Source organism: Oryzias latipes, chromosome 21 (genome assembly GCF_002234675.1).
Source record: "Oryzias latipes chromosome 21, ASM223467v1".
In the NCBI taxonomy this organism is placed as follows: domain Eukaryota; kingdom Metazoa; phylum Chordata; class Actinopteri; order Beloniformes; family Adrianichthyidae; genus Oryzias; species Oryzias latipes.
In genome coordinates, this window is record NC_019879.2 from 25,258,541 (window position 1) to 25,277,827 (window position 19,287).

Genomic DNA, 19,287 nt, shown 5'->3' on the forward strand with positions numbered 1-19,287 from the left:
AATCCTTTGAAAAGCTTTGTAATTTTTTCCCTTCTTTTTTCAGTAAGACTTATTTTTCCCTCAAAACATGAATGATAATTTACTGGCCAAGTACATGTGTAATGTTCACTCACTAGCCACTTTATCAGGCACACCTGTCCAACTGCTCGTTAACGCTAATTTCAAAACAGCCAATCACATGGAAGCAACTCAACGCGTGCTCAAGACGATCTGCTGCAGTTCAAACCGAGCATCAGAACGGGGAAGAAAGGTGATTTCAGTGACTTTGAACATGGCATGGTTGTTGGTGCAAGACAGGCTGGTTTGAATATTTTAGAAACTGCTGATCTACTGGGATTTCCACTCACAACCATCTCTAGGAATTACAGAGAAGTGCCCAAAAAAGAGAAAATGTCCAGTGAGCGGCAGTTCTGTGGGTGGAAATGCCTTGTTAAACCCAGAGGTCAGAGGAGAATGGCCAGACTGGTTCCAGCTGATAGAAAGGCAACAGGAACTCAAACAACCATTGGTTACAACCAAGGTCTGCAGGCAGAAAAGCACCTCTAAGCGCACATGTCCAGCCTTGAGGCAGATGGTCTACAGCAGCAGAAGACCACACTGGGTGTCACTTCTGTCAGCTAAGAGCAGGAAACTGAGGCTACAATTCACACAGACTCACCAAAACTGGACAATGGAAGATTGGGAAAACGTTGTCTGGATCTGATGAGTCTCTGTTTTTGCTGCTGCATTTGGATGGTAGGGTCAGAATTTGTGGTCAACAACATGAAACCACAGATCCCTCCTGCCTTGTAACCGTTCAGCCTGGTGGTGTAATGGTGTGGGGGATATTTTCTTGGCACACTTTGGGCCTCTTAGTACCAATTGAGAATGGTTACAATGCCACAGCTAACCTGAGAATTGTTACTGACCATGTCCCTCCCGTTCTGACCACAGTGTCCACTGATGGCTACTTCCAGCAGGACAAGGCGCCATGTCATAAAGCTGGAATCATCTCAGACTGGGTTCACTGGACTCAGGTGACCTCCATAGCCACCAGATCAATACCCAATAGAGCACCTTTGGGGTGTGGTGGAATGGGGAATTGGCACCGTGAATGTGGACAAATCTGCAGCAACTGCATTATGCTATCATGTAAATATGGACATAAACTCTCCGTGGAAGGTTTCCAGTACGTTGTTGAATCTATGCCACCAAGGATTAAGGCAGTCCTGATGGGAAAAGGGGGGTTCAACCCGGTACTAGCAAGGTGGACCTAATAAAGTGGTAAGTGTCTTAAAATCTGTGTCTCCTTTAACAGGCTTGCATTTCTAGACCTAAAGGACAAATCTCATTAACTCTGTTAGCTCTAGAGCAGCAGCAACATGAACTGTAAAACACTGTTGTTGTTTTTTGCCAGCACATTAAAAACAACATGTTTAGCATTTTGTTGTTTTATTTTGTTGTTAGAAAACCTGCATTAACATTGTCAAAAATTGTATTTGCTCTTCTTTTCTAACTGTCTTTTTTTGCTTGTTGCCTTCATTTATGCAGTGCAGTTTTTCACTTGTGCTGATGGGAGAAGGTTTGACTGCCATGAGGGTCGTGTTGCCATAGGAATTACTTCTGCTTAGCTGCTTGTTTTGGAAATGACACTATAGTGTGAATGTGAACCACTGCAGGACAGCCTCAGAGAAATTCCCTTTGATATGTAAGCGCAAAATAAAAATAGATAACACAAAAGACAGACGGGCCATCCAGTGATCACAAAGAGGAAAAGCTTTTTTTGTGCATTTTCCTTAAGCACAAGTTGTGATTGTGAAAAATACAATTTTTTTGGTTTATCAAACTGACATTTTTGCCCATATTTTTTTTCAAAAATGCAACATTAAACTTTTTTTGTTGCATTTTTAGAAACTAAATAAATGTTGCGATTGCAAAAAAAATAAAATAAATAAAAAATAAATTATAAATAGAATAAAAAAACAAATCAAAGCAAAAATAAAGACAATTAATAAAAATAAAAGCGTTTAAAAAATTCTATCAATCCAACCATCAAAATTTATAGATAAACATAAAGGGTAAATAAATTTAGAAAGTATGTCTGGAGAGAACAGCACTTGTATATTGTACCCCCCCCCCCCCCCCCCAATATTAATCACAATTTCTTTGCAATTTGACACTAATTAACGGGATGAGCTCGAGGGCTGAGTAGGAGCAGCTTTTATGACTAACATAGCAACAGTGCTGCATGACCAGCGGTGCTCGGTGACAGCTGGACCATTTTGAACTCGCACTCGGGTTTCGGACGTTCATTGGTCAACACACCCATCAGTCTTTCTCGCAGCTCCGCCCACTGTCCCCACCGCGTCACAGGAAAAAACCTTTGAAGTCGAGAGGGCGGCGCGAAGCAAATTATGCCATGTGGTGTTCAAGGGTCGCCTTCGGATTGGGCCACAGGTTGACGGTCGACGCCCATTGTTGAAGGATATCCTCTGTGATTGGCTAGATTTGCCACCCCAGATTCGGAGCTCGCACGTTCGCTGTAGTGCTATTCTCGGTGGGAGATTACGTCAGCAGCGTGAACTTCTTTTCATGGCCGCGTGGCGTTCCGTGTAGCTAGTTACGCCGGTGGCGTACGAAATATCCGTAGCGACAAAGACTGCGAGCCTCAAACCTATGGGGAAGAAATAAAAAAAAGACCTTCGATATCGTCGCACTCTGTACCTTAAGACCAATATTTTCTAAGAAGCTCGTTTTCCCCAGAGATTTGGGAAAATACTCCGCCAATCAAAAATCGACGGGGCGAAGTTAGCGTAAAGCCTACAAAGACTTTGGCTGCTGGCAGATTTTCCGTTGGACGGTCTAGGCTGGTGTATAGCGAGGGAACCGCCATGGCAGTCGGATCATTGAGCACTCACATCGGGATATGAAGAGGAGCTGCGTTCACCCGGACTCGACACGAGAAGACCCGCGAAGCCGCAATCCGCGCCGGATCGAGATCGGAACGGACTCGCCCTCGGGTTTATGGAACTCATCCCGGAAAAAAAATATTGCAGTAGCTTTTTAGTCGGGGGTGGGGGGCAAAGGGAGAGGTCCAGATTCATGACTATTTTAGTCGGAGACGCGTCTTCTGAGAACTATTGAAAGAAAATCTGGAATACAGCGAGGAAATGCTCGTGTGAGAGTGAGTGGTCAGCAGTGGGGACACGAAGCGTATTTGATCAGGTTATATAAAGTGGCGAGAATCCTGGGATTAAAAGAGTCTTCTGCCTGTCTGTCCTGTGAATCACCACGGACTGTGATACGAATTTACCACCATCCCTTTTTGGATGAGAAGCTCGGGAGAACGGACCAGCCCTGTCCTTTAACACGTTGCAGCTTCCGAGTCGAGTGAATCTAAAGGGATCATTGGATCATGTCGGGTCGGCCCAGGACCACATCCTTCGCGGAGAGCTGCAAACCAGTGCCGCAGCCCTCTGCTTTTGGCAGCATGAAAGTCAGCAGTAAGTACACCTCTGCAGCCTTTCCCCGCGCGTGCCAGGGCCCGCGTGGGCTCGCTTTGCCCCGTAAAATGACCGAGTTGAGGAGGTTAGCATACCGCTAGCCATGCTAGCCCTGTCACGTATCAGTGACACGCTGATATTGGTTGAGGCGCGCGCGCGCGCGTTCCGCTGCCTCTGCTGCTGCTAGAGTGCACGCGGCGGCACGCTGACGCGGTGCCGGTCAGCAGAGCAGGCCGCGCCGGGGCAGGGCCAGGCGACAGGGTGGTCGCGTTGGCACCGGCCCAGGTCAGAAACCACGCCCCCCCCCCCCCCCCCCCCAGTCCTTCCACAGACCTGTTTGGATAATTGTGACACCTACTGCAGATTAGATCTTACAGCTGCATTACTATACAGCACCATAGGCGTAGTGGATTAAAGCGTTAGGGGCGGCCTATTACGCAATTGTTAAAGCGGAAGGTGCGCCCCACAATTGTTTCGGGCGAAACTGACGCGGTCCTGGAAAAGGGGTCTTTGGGTTGTGTCGAAAGGAGCGCGCGCACAGGATCATCCTCTTCAGTCTACAGTGGCTTCAAAGATAAAACCACGAGACTGGCTCCGCCGATCAGCTGAGCGGAGAAGTCTGGCTAAATGCATGGATTTCTACCTCGTTTTTTCTCTCCTAAAATTAAATAATGAAAAAAAAGAAAGGATTCTATTGATCATTATGTTAGCTGAAGGCCACGGATACTAGAGTTCAATAGACACTTTGGCTTCTGACCACTCTGCTTCACAGCTCCATGACCCATATAATAGCTTATTACACAGAAATGAATTTGGTTTTATGTTCTAATAATAGTGGGGAAATAAATACCATTTTAGGTCAGTGGAAGCCACACCTGCAGGAGCAGCATCCCTGTTTTACCTTTACTCACTTGGGTGTGTCCAAGGGGAATACATTAGTCTTAAAGGAATGCAGTGGGGCCTCAAGGCACTGATGTGATCAGGATGTGTGGTACTAGTAGAGGCCTGACACTGAGCCTCTCCTCTGGGCTTTGGCGCTAGTGGACTATGACACGCAGTTAATTGGGAGAAAGTCTAGTTCTGAACCTAATACCCGACTTCGGTCCGGACCATTAAAGCCTGCACACGGGAATTCATATTCATGTTTAAAATAAGAATTATGTATCTAAAACAAATGGGACATTTTCACTCATCCACAAGCTTTTGAATAAGCAGGAAATTGACTTAAAGACCCACTCGGATCATCTTTTAATTATGATTATGCTGCTTTTAGCTTGGACACAGTTTCTGCAGAGCGGCAGTAGTTTATTAGATATTTTCCTCTTAAGTTTTGGGCAGAACTGTTGGCGTGGAGCAACCCCAACGCCCCCTTACATCTCCCATCTCCTGCTAGCTTACAGCCCCCCATAACCCTTAACCTCGCATTACCGAAGCCAGCTCAGACGAGGAAAACCAAGACATACATGGATCCGTTTGTCTATAAGGGAAAGCATCAGAATGGAGCGGAGCAGGAACCTTGTGGCCCGCCCAGCGTATTTTCTTTGCGACAAATACGATCTTTTTCGGACAATGCTTTTTTCATCTGCTTCTGATTCTGATCAGAAAATGCCATAAGAACATGTGTCAAGGATCATGCTATTTTAAGCCTTTTAGAGAGAACTATATCCACATATATAACATATGACCTTTGGCACACTAAGGCACACATTTTTAAGGAAATATTAGTTATTTTTATGAGACACCTCGATGACCCGATTAATTAGCTGTTCATCTGTGGTGAAATATTATAGATGTTAGTATTTCAGATGCATGTGTGAAACGCTGCACCCGTTTCAGGACGGATAGGTTAAAGGCAAAATGCAGGAGATCAAAACTAAACTTAAGACATAAACGTTAGAGACAGTTCCAGAGTGAATAAACTCATCGGCTTATTGTTCTGAGCAGAAGTGGTTGTATAATAGCATGTGTTGTTACAAGAAACAAAGCCATATGGACAAAGGTTCAAAGGAATTTATATTGATGTTTTCACACATGCGCTGCAGTCCTCAAATTTCTTGCACATGTTCCTGAGTGTGTGAGAGCGCGCATGTCCAGAGCATTTGCTCTTCGCTGCTTTCGGAGAGGACGCCTGCCAGCTACCCAACGATCGCTCTTGGCAATGGGACCCTGTGTGGACAGAGCAGGTAATCCTCCGGAGGATTGATGGTCGCCGAGCGTGCTTGTACGCCGGAATGAGCTGCTGTTTTCACAGGACTTCTTTTGTCGTGATGCTTGTTGCTTTGGACTCGTTTGTCAGTCCTTTAAACAAATCAAAATGCACGCAGCATCGGATTCCACGTGATGACAGTTATTGTGAATGGGTTGGAAGCTTTAGTTGAATTGAAAGTGGTATAAATGATTATTTTCAAATGGGCATTTTCTCTTTCTGGGTCCCCAAATTTCAAGGGCAGCAGCAGGAATTTTCCTTTTGTATAATCGATAAATTTGTTTTAAACGGTTGTTAAAAGTAATTTTCAATGGCTGATTTGTGTCTGAGGGTGTCTTTTTGTGGTTGTCCTTTTAATATTTACAATTTTAAAACTTGAAATCAGACTGACTATGCCTTCATGCTGTGTAACGATTGCTCTTTGGACTGTCTTTAGTGAGTCAGCGTCCTAGAATCCAGCCCGAGTTGCTTGCAATGTGGGTTTATGGTCCAATCACGAAAATAGTTTATAAATATTATCTCTGCATTAACCCACATTGTAGCCTGATGTGTGTCTCTACCACTGACAGACTGGTTGTGTTGCATTGTTTTGCTTTGCATTTCCAGCTCACCTTAGTCACAGCAGTTGTTGCTTTAAAAAAGTAAAGTGACAGACAAACCTCTTACGCAATGACCTGCCTTTTTAGTCAGTATATTGAATTTATCACTCAGAGCAGTGAATGTTTGAAGCAGTACTCTTTTTCATCAGACTGTCCTACTGACACGCACACATAGATGTCCGTGACATGGTAGCTTACCTGCATAATTAAGAGTTACTATCTCACTTATGTACCCGTATATTGAAATAAAGAAAAAACAAATCAAAATGACAATTGCAATAGTTACTGTAGTTCCAGGTTTGTGTTTGCGTTATGTTTAACAGAAAATGCTCTTTATACAAAAGACCAGTTATCCTCTTTATCGTGGTAGTTGCATTCTAAAAATAACCAGCGATAGGTCAAGATTATAGATGTGTTAAGGCTTTGAAAATTTTAAATGTATATACTTTTATCACATTTTCACACTTTTCTCTCTCGTGTTTAAACTCTAGTCCAGTATTGTAGAATGAAAACCAAGATCTGATCGAGAGCAAATCTTTACGTAAATTTGACACCAGCGATAATTGGCGAATAACTCTGTACAGAAGACACAGCACGGAGGACATTGATTAACAAGGTCAACAGCCAATCACGATGCAGAACACGGTATGCTGTCGGGGGGGGGGGCATGTAAAATTGCCCTGAAAAAATCTGTGTAACGCAAAGTAGCGAGGCTCCAAAAATAAAAAGTAGAGGAAAGAAATCAGGAACCAAGAATTTTACTGTTGAGGAAGGGTAATTCAAGTAAAAACATCCATCAAATTAGGGTATCATGCTAGTTTTACATTGCAAATTTTAATTTATATCTTTTTGGCATTGAATGTACGGTTTGTTATGCGATGCATTTGCAGCGTTTGTTCATCATGCAAGACATTGTAATAAATATCAAACCAATTCTTTTATGTAAAAAGTGCAATATTGATACGTCACATCCATGAACCAGTTTGTATTTAAAACTGTTTTGGATGTTGTGTGATTTGTGTAGTTTTTAATGTAAAACTTCCTTTTTTTCTGAGTTTTACCTTTCAGTTATATTTCCATGAATGTAAAAAAGGGTTTTTCTTACCTAAACAACATTGGTCTTCGGTGGGAATTTTTCAAATACAATAAAAATCAAAATGCAAACTTAAAAATTGAAAACAGATGTTTAGTACTTTTGGAATATTACCAACCTCTGCTAGAACATATATAAGCATCATTTTCTAGAATCTGGTTATATGCAGGAACCGCGTCCAGTAAAGTTATCCATTCTGTGTTTACATGTTTTTGAAGATCGATGCAAACGACAAAGATAAATGTTGAAAAGCCGCATGAGGTCCAGCAGCAGAGGCTTTACATAGGCTTGACCCAGAGCCATAACCAAGCTTTGCTCAGGCCTCCACCTTCTTTATCTCACAAACGCACACCCGCAGACCTACTTAGAGGATGCTTGCTTTATGCTTATCTGTGTGAGAATGATGATGTGGTTGATGAGTCTGTCCCATGAGAAGATGCCTTTGACCACCTCATGATCATGCAACCCAAAAGAATCAAAGAACTAACTCAACTGTGCTCCAAATGAGACGGTAATACTTCCAGGCAGGAGGATCCGAAGCACTCGGGGTGTGAACTGGAATTGGTTTTAAAGAAAGCCAGTTTCTGCTAGTGAATTTGTGTGTTGTCAGTCGAGTGGCAGGCCTGTGCAGCAGCAGCAGCAGCAGCAGCAGCAGCAGCTCGTCAGGTTGTACATCCTCCATATCTGAAATCTATGCAGCCCTATCAGCTTTTCTCAGAAACTCTGCCTCCGTCTTGGTGGCGCGTGTCCAAGTTTGCGTAGCGTCATTTCTGACATTCCTACAACTGGGTGTTCCAACAATACAGCATCCACTGTACTAGAGGAGGGGGGGACCTGACATGATCCTCTAGCATATCTGTGTGTTCACAGCGGTCATTTCCAGCTGATTACAAACACGCGGAAACACACAGATCTTCAACTTTGCCCTGAGAGCTCGTGGTACAGCTTAAAAGTAAGATGGTTTGGTGTTAACTTGTAAAAATTCAAAAGAATAATTTTAAATAAACAACTATAGGCTAAAAAATCTTGTGTCTTGCTGTAATTTCAGCCTATTTTTAGTCAGCCTAGTTTTATTGTGAACTGCTTATGCTTCCTGATGCCTTTGCATGGATTTTATAAAAGCTGCCTTTTAAAAAATGTGAAAGCACTGACCTTTACCTTGATATTGACCTTTGCCCATACTACAACTAATTGTTGAAACTCTCGTGCTCATTGATAGTCCAGGGCATCGGCTGTGTGTTGGACGGAGTTGATAGGATGTCAGCCAAAGGAAACGGTTTATTTCAGTTCTTCTCGATTGTTGCTGCCAAGTTGGAGTCTGACGTCTTGTGTCTTTGTGTCAACATCGTGATTCCATTCAGTTCTATTAGAAAATTTGTTATTTCAGAGCAGTTTCCAGTTTGAATCGAACTATACTTTAAATCTGTTTTTCTTTTTGTTGAGACTGCAAAATTATTGTCTCTGAGCCGGGAAACAGGCTGCTTCAGTTGTACTGATAATTTTTCTTTTTTTTAGCTAAGAACTAGGCCTGCACAATATACCGCAAATTTATCGTTATCGCGACATCAAGCTGTGCAATATGCATACCGCAAAAGACGGCGAAAATCGCAATAAATGGTTACCTTGACCCTTGTGCTATCCTAGGCACTTTAACATTGGGAGTTGGGTCATCTAGACCCACTAGACAGTGCACTGAACCTTTTTTCTTCAATGATTTGTGATCTTCACTGGTGTCCATGGATTACATGAAATCTTTCCACCTTTATCCACCTTTGTCATGGTAGGGAGAACACGTCAATGTAAGGGTGGGGTCATCTAAGATAGCACAAGGGTTAAATGTGCTAAAACAAACTCATGGCAGCTTGAAATATTGAATAAATGAAATAAATCCCTTTATGCATTTAACCAATCGGAAGGACCCGTTTACGCTGTTGATCAATCAGATGAGCCCTTTAATGTTTGATGTTTGCCTCCTATGTCGACAAGGGTCATTTGGAGTGTAATTTTTATACTGTTGCATTGAAATGGAAATAGATAGATAGATAGATAGATAGATGACTTTATTAATCCCACAATGGGGAAATTTCATTTATCTGTGGCAGCAACACGACATTCAGAAATAATCTATATAATATAACATCAATAAAGGACATCACAAATTACATTTATATTAGATAATTAAAAATATTACTAAAATTATTATGAAAAATTATTATCAAAAATGAGATTCTTATTAAATAAAGAAAAAAAAATGATGTTTTTGGTTGGTTTGATATTTGTTTATATACCGCAAATGATATCGTTATCGCAATATTAATCACCAATATCGCATATCACGAGTTTTCCTCATATCGTGCATCCCTACTAAGAACATTAACCTGTTATGTCATGCTAGCTTGACCAGCCACATTTTGGCACTGTAGCTTTAAAAAACAACACATGTGGAGAGAAGGGTAAACACATTGGAAGCCAAATACGTCCGTTATGAAATAACTAAAGATTTCTTCTCCTTGTGTTCGTTTCTGGTGAAGGGTGAACTGCTTTTGTCGCAGTTCTGTTTGCTGGTTTTATGGACCGAATTTTTAAGCAAAGCCAAGTGACAGATGTAGAGTGAAACCAAGCGATGAATCGGCGCTGCGTCTGCAGCAATGCAGACCTTTTCCTGGTCTGCTTTAGTGCAGAGAGAGCGGAGTCAGAAGCTCTCAAATTATCAGTCAATCGTCACTCTTCCCTTCACCTATGACCACCAGCTGTGGGTTGTGAACAGATTGAGATGAAAGCAGAGATAAGGAGCTTCCGTCGGTGGGTGGTTTGGGTCTTCCTCAGAGATGAGGCGTGAAGCACAGACATCTGGGAGGAGCTAGAGTGGTTTCTCCTCCTTAGAAGAGCAGCCAGTTGAGGTGGTTCGGACACCTGGCGAGTATGAGTGTTACAAGCCTTTGCGATCAGGAGGAATTCCCATGGCGGACCACAGACACGCTAACCGAAGAACGCCTTTTTATCCTCCCGAAGGAGCTAGAGAAAGAAGGTGGTCGGGGAGGAGGAAGAGGAGGTCTGGATATCTTTACTGAGACAGTTGCCCCTGTGATCCCGGCCGTAAGCTGAAGATGATGGAGATGTACGTTTCATGTATAATTTATCTGCGAATCTCGCTCAACGATGCTTCCTCCTCTGCCTTTTTTTTGCTAAATATCCGTAAAAATTAGCATATGATTTGTTATTTAGCTCAATTTACTTGAGTCTTCTACAATATTTCTGCTTCGTTTTTCTGCATATTTTTACGTTTTTATTGTCATTTATTTGAGTTTCAAACATTTTTCTTCTTATAATGATCAGGATGTTGTAGTCTTTGTGTTGGCTTCTGTGGAACACTTTCTTGCATTTAGTATTACACTATTTAACATCATTTCTTCTTTATTTGGAACTACCTTTGACGGGTATGTCTCCCTCCTGATTACGGTTTCTGTGGAAAAACCAGCCGGCTTTGACCCACACCCGGGCCTTTCTACATCACAGCGGTTTGTTGTCACTGCACCCACGTCAACTAACTGCAGTCATAACCCGAGTTAGTCTGGTGACCTTAGGTTACCGCATCATTCTGTCTTGGTTTATCTTTGTAGCTGAATTTTTAAGCTTCATATTGTTAGCTGAACCTCTTAAGTTAATTTGATGTATGTTTGAATGATCAAGGTAAAACTTCATGGGCCTATTTCAAAGGTGGATTGTAGAAAGATGGAAAGATTCAATTTTTACTTTTCTTTATGAGGTTTTTCTTATTTTAATCTATTTGCATAGTTTCTCAATAGCAGTCTATTTAGGAGAAACCTTTTATTTCTGTTTAAAACATGGACACATGTTAAGAACATGACATGATAGAATCTTTGGTGCTTTAATGGACAAATAAATGCCAAAAAAGGCACTGTTGTAGAAGCGCCGTGTCAAGGCTTGGTCATCCTTTGGTGTTGTCTTTTCCAGCTAACTGTTTTGTCTGTTGGAGAAAGAACAGAGTTTTCTCACAGTTTGAGGAAGTGCAGAGGCGTCATTGAAAAGGCCCTGATGGATTGTGTAGGCAGACTTTTTTTTTTGAATACCCAAGCACAAACATGTTGATTGTTTTATATTTTGTAGCAGAATTTTTTTTTTTTTTGGTAAAGGGGAGTCCCGACCAGAGTCTAAATAAAATCAGTCATCGTCATAAAACATTTTTTTCCATAGCATGTTTAAACGGGAAAAACGCTTTTTTTTTCTTCTTTTGGTTAATATTTTAAAATTTTAAAATCTCAAATGCTATCACAGTCATTTTATCTAAACCCCATTAACCGATATAATCTGTGCAATATTCACGGACGCTTTATGTTCTACATTGATTTATGTGTTCTTTGTGTGGTTTTTAACGTGGTTCATTTTTGATACATCTGTGAAACTTTCATGCAACGACCTCAACTTTTCTCACTTTTTCCAAGTCATTTCCCGTATGAACAAGTCTTATTTGTAAAATATACGCGAAACGTTTGTAGTAGCTGTGTGACGTGGCCATTAGACATATTTCTCAGACTAACATGAACATTTTCACACTTTTCTTTTCCTTTTTTTTAAACTCCCAAAGCTCAAACCGTCATCGGTCCAGTGTCCGTGATCAAAGATCCATGTAAATGTGGCAAACTGAATGCATTCTGTTCAGAAGAAACGGCATGGAGGAGATTGATTGACAGGTTTAACGGCCAATCAGGATACAGAACACAATGCTCTCTTTAAAAAAAAACAAGAAAAAGCAAAAGCAAGATTTGACTGAAAAAAAAATCAGTGAAACAGCAAGACTGCGAAAGGTGAACTGTAATATATATAGCGAGGGAGCATTGTACTTCAGCATTTTTATTCTGTGTTTGACCTCAAACTATTGTTAAGAAAATCAGTATTGGGTGACACCTTAGTCAATTACCTCCCCACCCCCTTCAATAAACTTCTTAAATCCAGTTTCAAATCATCTCATTGTAGCCTTTGAATCTTGTAACCACAGTTTTTGGGGTCTTTATTTGAGGGCAGCTTGTATAAACACTACCTCAGTGTTTTTGTTGGGGTTTATACACAGACTATCTTTGACATTTCATTTTTGAAATGCTTGTCCTTCATCTTAACATCAAACGAGTTTGAAAGGTCCCGTGGCCTGTTTTGTTGATCTGATGCATAACTATAGACTTCAAGAGGACTACAAAAAACATCTTCCTCTAATAATCTCCCCGATTGGTTATACAGCATCAAGAAGACACACTGGTCTGATTATACGTCCATGTGTTCTCCATGAACAGCAAAATGAAAAGCCACAGTGGGTGGTAAGGAACGAAAAAGAAATAAAACCTGGAAACTGTTATTGTTTCACTCGAGGGGATTTTTGGTTGAGAACCGTACTACATTTTCTGTTTATCAGTCTAAGCACTGTTCTAATATAATTGTTAGTATTGATTGTTTACATTAATTGGAGCATCTCTAATCCTTTAATTAGTGTTTTGCACTCGATGAGCTATTGACAGTTATGTTTTACTGTGTTAGAAAACGCAAGTAGACAAATGATGTTTCTGTGTGTTCTGAACTGATTCAGATTCAGGGATAATGCTGTAGACTGATGCATTGTTTGGGTTGGTTATATTGGAACCAATTGCAGCATTTTTTGAGCACATGGCATATTCAACACCTGTTGATATCAGGGGTCCCCAAATCCAGGCCTCAAGGGCCGGTGTCCTGCTAGTTTTCCGGAAACCCTGCCCTGGTTTCCCTTGTATAAATTGATATATGCTGCTGATTACCTAGATCAGGTGTGTTTAGCCAATAAGGAGCTTCAATGGGAGGTTGGTTGGAAAACATGTAGGACACCGGTTCTCAAGCCCTGGATTTGGGGACCCCTGCTTTACATCCTAATATGTCTGTCGTTCGTCTGACGTTCATTCCACTTCAGCAGGGTTGTGACGTTCAGTCGGCCCGGTACGACGTTTGTCTTCTCACATACAGCGCCCCCAGATGCTTTCTCAAACATGTCAGGGCAGCCGGGGTGCGATTCAAGGACTTTGGTCTGAGAAATCGTTTCAAAGTAGATCCACATTTGGAGCAATTTCCACTGTTATTTCAATCCCATCTTTAGTGCAGACGCACACACGTATCTTCTGTTTGTTTCTCAACAGGAGATAAAGATGGAAGCAAGGTAACAACAGTTGTGGCCACGCCAGGCCAAGGCCCCGACCGGCCACAGGAGGTGAGCTACACGGACACTAAGGTCATCGGCAACGGCTCCTTTGGTGTCGTCTACCAAGCCAAACTCTGCGACTCTGGAGAGCTAGTGGCCATAAAGAAGGTTCTCCAAGACAAGAGATTTAAGGTGAGATATGCATATTCTTTTCACAGGTAATCGCTCTCAGCAAAAAGCACAACCCTTGGGACAGACATGCAGCTACACATTTCTAAACAACCTTTTTTTTTATCAGATTTTACACATTTGATAAATGAGAAGAAATCTTTGGCACAAGTTCACAAAACCTGCACAACCAGAAAAAAAGATCAAAGAAATGTAAACACTTTTCTACTTTTACGTTTTTGTTTTTTCATACAGACTGTGATATTTAAGGAGCTTTCTTCCTATCAACAGAGTTGCTCCGGTTTCTGTTGTGTATGAAATTGCCATTTAGAGAAAGAAACGTTTTTGTGCATTTCCAAGCTCGTGTTGAATCCCCTCTTTTGAGTAAAATTGGGCTAAATTGAATAACTACTTTGTCGACCAGTACGTTTGTCGGATTCAGATTTCTGTGGGACTCCATGTGGTCCTATGCAGAGTGAAGGGGTTTTGATTTTTCAGGAAGTGCAGATGGTGTAGTGAGCTTTATTTCAAAAGATCTAAAGCCATTCAGAACTCTGAGACCTCCAGCTGATACAGAGACAGATGATCATAGCTTATGTTAGAGACCGTGAAGCATAACAGAGCAGCAGAGCGAGAAAACAACAAAGCGGAGCTTTCACAAGGATAAGCTAAAGGTGTGTGTCTTACAGAGCATTTTAATTCTATTTCCTGCTAGGAGGACGGCAGAATTTCCACACGTATTTGAACACTCGATATAACCTGACCTCCGTTTGAGCTTGACTGCCAGGTTTCTTCATAAATTCTGGTACTTGGTTTTCGCACAAGCACAGACATGGCCAATATTAAAGGTTTTGAATGTTAGCGTAAAAGTATGCTGGTCCATACGCTTTAATATTTGAAGAAAGGTCTAAATGTTAAAGTCTGAAAGGTAGAAGGAATGAAGAGGAACGCTCCTCTTCAGTTGGATTTTGACCTCAGGATCAAGAGAATCATTTCTTGTTTGCCAAGTTTTATTTTCAGTAGCAATCCTGTAGAAAAACAATTTTCATATTTTGAATTTTAGACTTAATAACCAAATCTAATATATTATTTGTCTTATTGAATGCTGTGAGTTGACATGCTTTTTAGGTATTTTTTTTATATAACATATCGTTGAAACTAGGGTTGTGCCGATGGACGATATCATCGTCCATCGTGATGGGTGACTGACATGCCGATGGAGAGACACCATTGTGATGCCACGCCCCCGCCACGTTGCGAGTCGACACCATAAGCCGCGGTTACATGTACAAAATATCTTGATGGGATCAATGGTCAGATTGGAATCCAACCGTGTACATGGGCCCAGAAAAATGTTTTCAGAATATAAAAACGTTCACTAAGGTCACACTTTCGTTCGGAATAAATCATTCGCACATGCGCAGTAGGGTTTGAAACCGGAAAGGGATATAAATTCCGCTGAGCGGCTTTTTTTTTTCAAACTTTATTGAATGTAACAATTAGATACAAAACGATGTTAAACAGGGCCGAGCGGCTATATACATTGACATGTCAGCTCGGTAATATACGAGACGATCTTCTAAACGTTCTTTTAATAATGTTACGGTTATTATGAAACACCTGTTCGCTCATCATTTGAATTTTAATCCGTGTGGTCAGTGCTTTTTCTGGACGGAGCCGGAAAGAAGCCAGGATTAGCAGTATGCTAACACGGGCTAACAACATTAGCTTTGGGTGGGGCTGCACGTAAACATGTGGGAATAACATCAGCCTTTATTTAGTCGGGACACAACTGGAAACACAAATCCTTGTCATTGTTTGAATGTTTTCTAAGGACTGAGCGACATTTCTACTTTGAAGCTCAAACCGCTGTGTGTGTGCTGACGATCCGAGCTGTGCTCAGACACACACTTTTAGACCCGGTTCTGAGTTCGGTAGCTCGTACCCCTAGAGCTGCGGGACGGATCGCAGTCTTAAATCTCCCACACATACCGCTCATGTAACAAAGCACCCCCCCCTCCCTTCCCCTCAAACACAAAGCTGGAAGTCCGCACTCCGCCGGTCCACTTGACTAGTTAAGTGCAGAAGCGGACTACTTCTTTTCTATTTTGTTTGTTACTTTTTTTGTTAAAGTCACTACCCTCAGTTTATACTGGATCATCGCGGATGAGTCATTAGTTGGGAAATAAAATAAAAAAAGTAAAATAACGAATAGCAGTTATATAAGAACGAAAAATGTAAAAAATAGCCAACCCCCCCGACGATGTCATCGTCCATCCCGATGGTTGACAGCAAACATCTTCAACAGCCAATTTAGGGGACATCGCCCAACCCTAGTTGAAACACAACCAAAAAAAAAACATGCAAAAAAATTCCATCCAATTTTTTTAGGGGAAAAAATAATTTCCATTTTATTGCTTTTTTCGAAAAAAACGTTTTATTTTGAGAAGTGACCGGATTCTCTCTGTTACATCCGTCACACTTAACGCACGTCAAAAAGTCGCGACACTAAACATCACGTGATACACACCTTTACCGCGGACCCCCACCGGTCCGCGGTAAACGTGCCTTGCGTTGTACCGGTCTGCGGTGACAAAAAGGTTGGGGACCACTGATCTAAGAGAAGATGAGACAGTCAAGACTTCTAATGAAAACTGCAAAATAACTTGAAATCGTAGTACGGTAGTTTTTTGTTGGTAAAATGTGTGTATTCAGACTGGAAAGTCTTTTGGTCCGGACCACATTAAGCCACTTGGGTCTGCAGTCATCCGGACATTTCTGATTCAATCCAAGCTTGTGAATAAACCATGTGACTTGAGATCTCTTCAGTCATTGGCCAGGACTACGAGGGTGGGGCAAGGCAACTAGAGAAACAATAATGGAGGTCCTACACTTTGCAATCCTGGTAGGGATAAGTCTATCGCTGACTAATTATAATATATGTTTATGACATACAGATTGTTGGAGTGCATTAAAAAAGTTGTTTTTATGAGCCTGAATTCATCCAACCAAATTTCAGTGAGTCTGCTGTGTCCATGTTCGTGTGTATAGTGTGTGTATAGTGTTTCTGCTCTATTTACATCCCCTGATGGTGTCCGGCTACGGTGGCCATTATGGTCCAGTTGTTCCGCTTCAAGATGGGTCCAAGAGCAGGTCCTGGTCCCAGACCTGGGTGTATTCAGACTGAAAATTTGCTCCGGATTATCGGGGGAAACAAAGTCTGGTTCACTTTAATCGGACCAAATGTGCCCCAGTCTGAATACAACCTTTAAATTTTCTTTTTAAAAACAGCGGGCAACATGACAACAGACTATGCAAGTACAGTGCTTGAGCTTGTTTTAGGTTCTATAGCTTTATTGAAAATGAAAGCATGAAAAGACGACTAAAATGATTACATTCTGAATTTAAAGTTAGCTTCCTTTGACATTGCATGTCTTTACATACATGGCAAACTATTTATTTTAATGCTTATTATGCTGTTTGCTTAGTTTGTTTTTCTCTGGAGATCTGGGGCTTCTTAGCAAAAACAGACATCAATTGACTTTCAGAGTCACAACCTGCAGCTTGATTTCCCATGAGAGCCGCTAAAATTCAGTTAAAGCCTGTAGCGTTTTAACCCAGCTGGTTGAGCTAAACCTGATTTTAACCTTTGGGAGGTTCTGCTGTTTTTTTTTTGTGTACTTTAGTGCTTTGCTGTCCAAAAGCAGACAAGATAAATGATGGGTCTTGCTGGTGTGGGGGTTGACCATCTGTCACCATATTCGCTGTTGTTCGGCATTCTTTGTGAATCTGCGCGCAGGCAGTGATGAAGTCACATCCTGCTCCTCGTCAGAGCCTGCAGTTAGCGTGTGCTAACAGCAGGTTGCATCTTTAAACAGCTCAGTGATCAGCTGAAGATCACATGCTGTTTTATTGTATGGTTTTCTCTTTACAGCTGAGCCCTAAATCTGCCCCTCTTCTGCCCGAACGGGGCTTTTTTGCGAGAAAAAAATTAGACAAATGAGCTTTTAGACTTTTCACATGACCGTCACACATGTGCTGTCAAGTGTGTAGGACCTGTTACATGCCAACCTGTACCTCAACTCCCTAATTCTCCTTCTGGATCAAATCTTTCTTCAACACGGTTCCTTTTCCTTTCTGTCGCTCACGGTTTTCCTCTTTGAAGCGAGTCTTGGTGGACTAACTGTGCGGCTCCAGCATGTGTAAGAGCTTATCTTCTCTGACACTTACTCAAGTCAAACAGACTAATCATGTGAAAAGGCTCTGCATTAGAGTGGAGCTGGAAATGTGTAAGCCCATCTCGGTGGGTTTACAGTGTGCGGCTGCTGGTGCATTATGGAAAAGGTCCGTCTCATTCCCATCTGAGGGATCGCATGTCAGCCTATTAGAAAATGGATGCTTGCATTAGGACGCTCACTCAGAATAACAGCACGACCGGCAGCAGACACTTACTGGTTAAAAAAACAACAACAAACTGCTTTTCTTTGCTTTCGCTAGCAAAGGAAACAACAGAAACGGATGAATTGCTTTAAACTGGATTAATCGTCTAGTGTTGACGTTCTTTGAATTACCGTAACTCTTTAATCGTTTAAGCAATTAACGAAATTCCAACGGATTCTGAAGCTGAGGAAAAACACCTTTTTTTGATATACAACACTTTACAATAGTGAATTGTTAACGCAATAATTATAAACCAGCTGATTCTGACGAGGAGAATAGCAACTTTGCACCGATATCGATGCAACGTTGCTTTTCTTTTCAGTAGAATCCATTGGAATTACGTTAATTGCGTAAATGGTTGAGTTGCGGCAGCTCAAAGAGCGTGTGTTATTTTGCCGTCGGTGGCGACAGCTCCGGTGTTAAAGGGTTAAACCAACTGAAAAATAAAATAAATGTTAAGCGGCTTCCAGACACATAGCTGAACTGTGTTCTGCTATTGTCTTTGACTTATACTGTAAAAGATGAAACATGATGTCAAGAACAATCTAACTAGCACGATTTGAGGAAAGCATGCAATTTGTGATATTAGTGATCAATATTGCAATGATGATATAACTTGCGATACATGAACAAACAGCAAAACAACCAAAAACATTACTTCCATTTCACTGCAACAGTTTCATTTAAATAAGAGTCAACATAACTTAAATTATACTCCAAATAACCCTCGTCTACATAGGAGGCGAACATCTAACATTAAAGGGCTCCATCTGATTGGTAAATGATGTAAAGGAGTTGATCCGATTGGTCAAATTCCTAAAGTAATTTTGTTTTATTCGTTAAATACTTCAAGCTGCCATAAGATTGTTTTACCACATTTAAGGTAACCATTTAGCGAAATTTTTGCCGACTTTTGCGATATGCGTATTGCACAGCTTGATATAAATTTGCGATATGTTGTGCAGGCCTAGAACGGACCAACTTTGTCATGCTACATTGGAGACTTGTATCAAATGTAACCTCATCTCATGTCCTGTTCAAAGTCATTTGAACGAGCAGTGTTGTGCTTTGAAGCTTCCTGTCACTTTCAAAGGCATCCGTGAATGATGGACGAGGGCCATGAA

At 41.5% G+C, this 19,287-nt stretch overlaps 1 protein-coding gene across 1 annotated transcript in view; it reads left to right on the forward strand.

The window, feature by feature from the left end:
* Positions 1–2,539: 2,539 nt before the first annotated feature.
* gsk3b (glycogen synthase kinase 3 beta) overlaps positions 2,540–19,287 on the forward strand; it is a gene marked incomplete at its 3' end in the record, with an annotated part of 30,193 nt that continues 13,445 nt past the window's right edge. Inside the window, 2 exon segments of the mRNA XM_023950884.1 lie at positions 2,540–3,482; positions 13,554–13,747. Of these exon segments, the coding sequence (XP_023806652.1) occupies positions 3,395–3,482; positions 13,554–13,747 (282 nt within the window).